Consider the following 1,682-nt stretch of genomic DNA (forward strand, 5'->3'; position numbering starts at 1 on the left):
TTTATATTTTTTTCATAAATGTACTTAAAAAAATATCCTTGCAAATACAATTATAAAACAAAATGTGTAAAATAAAATAATTAATACTACTACCCCCCCCCCCCACAATAGAAAGCATTGCTTGTCCCGTATTGTTATGTCAAATTTACTATTTTTAGTCATAATAGTCATTGTACTGAGTGTGCAAAATTTTCAAGAGGGGACAAACAGCTGCCAGTCCTGAAGTGGGGAGTTATTTCAGTATAATGGGAATGAGTCAGAGATTGTGTTACTCGGATTGCTCTGTGCTTTAGATGTCGGCAATGAAATGAAATCCATCACATTTATGCAAAGTCAATCATGAGATGGATCTCTGAAGACTATTTCCATATTTCCAACTGTAATTATATCATTCTGTCTGGACGTGTCCCGTCATCTCTGTCTGGAGCTCACACCAAACCTCAACATGATGTCTCCGTACTTCTTATCTATTTTAGTCTCTGCAGTCTTGGGACTCGGCTTGGCAATCCCTTCTAACACTTGTATTGTGATGGGTTACCTGGACAGCATCAGAAAGAAAGGGAAGTTGAGTCCCACCGATGTGATCTTTTTGGGGAAGGGAATGGTGAATATTCTCTTCCAGTGTGTGCTGAGTCTACAGGGAATGTTCTTCATCTTTTCTCCTGCAGTCTTATACATTAGAGAGGTATACGGGTTTGTGAACACATCAACTTCCTTTCTAACCTACTACAATTTCTGGTTGACAGCCTGGCTCTCCATTTATTACTGTACCAGCATCACCAATCTCAGCTATGGGTTCTTCATCTGGTTAAAGAGAATTGTATCCAAATTCCTGACTCAACTTCTATTCCTGACAGCACTTGGGATGTTCATTGTGACTCTCCCGGGCTTCTGGGCTGTGTATGAAGAAAGTATCCCCTCTTCTGAGAACAGCACAGGAATACAGAAGTACAGAATCCGTTCCAGTCTTTCCTATTTTGTGCCTGCAAACACCCTAGGCTGCATTCTGCCATTCTTCCTTAGTTTTCTGTGCCTGGTCCTCACATTCTCCTTTCTGCTCAGACACGTCTGGAGGGTGAAGAATAACGACTCTGGATCAACACGTCCAAATCTTCAGGCTCATGTCACTGCACTGAGGACAATCTTCTTTCTGCTTTTCATTTTCACATTCTTCTGCATGTCTCAGGTGCTTCTGTTTTATCGAAAACCCTCAAACTTCACAGCGGTAATACCTGCACTCAGTTGGACTTTACGATTATTATCTCCATCAGTTGAGGCCGCCGTCATCTTTCAGGCCAGCAACAAGCTGAGAAGGATCATTGTGAGAAGATTCTGGACCAGAAGTTGGAGTAACACGGAGACCTAACCACTTTGCACCCATTGGGCATCATATGATGGCCTTAGGTTGAAGTGGAGATATCTGGAGGATGCTTGCAGCTACAGGCATCATCCAAATATTTTTCTTTTCAGCCAGCAATTCCCTTTAATGTAAAATACATCCTAGTGGTTGATTGCTTTACAGGCGGCGGGAAGGGGGAGTTCCCTCCCGTTGCCTGTAAAGCAATCAACCGCTAGGATGTTTTAGGCAACGGAAGGGAACTCCCCCTTCCCGCCGCCCCTCTCTGGGCTCTCCCTTGTCATCGGAAACCCTAGATCCTCCAGGTTACCACAGAGCTGGGAGA

General features: G+C 43.3%; 1 protein-coding gene across 1 annotated transcript; it reads left to right on the plus strand.

Moving 5' to 3' along the window:
• Positions 1-445: 445 nt before the first annotated feature.
• Positions 446-1,366, plus strand: LOC309558354 (taste receptor type 2 member 41-like; the record flags this gene model as incomplete). Its single annotated transcript, XM_082261421.1, has 1 exon — positions 446-1,366. The coding sequence occupies one exon, from the start codon at positions 446-448 to the stop codon at positions 1,364-1,366; it is 921 nt and encodes a 306-aa protein (XP_082117547.1).
• Between the last annotated feature and the right edge of the window lie 316 nt (positions 1,367-1,682).

Source organism: Pelophylax lessonae (assembly GCF_965119305.1).
Source record: "Pelophylax lessonae genome assembly, chromosome: 6".
In the NCBI taxonomy this organism is placed as follows: domain Eukaryota; kingdom Metazoa; phylum Chordata; class Amphibia; order Anura; family Ranidae; genus Pelophylax; species Pelophylax lessonae.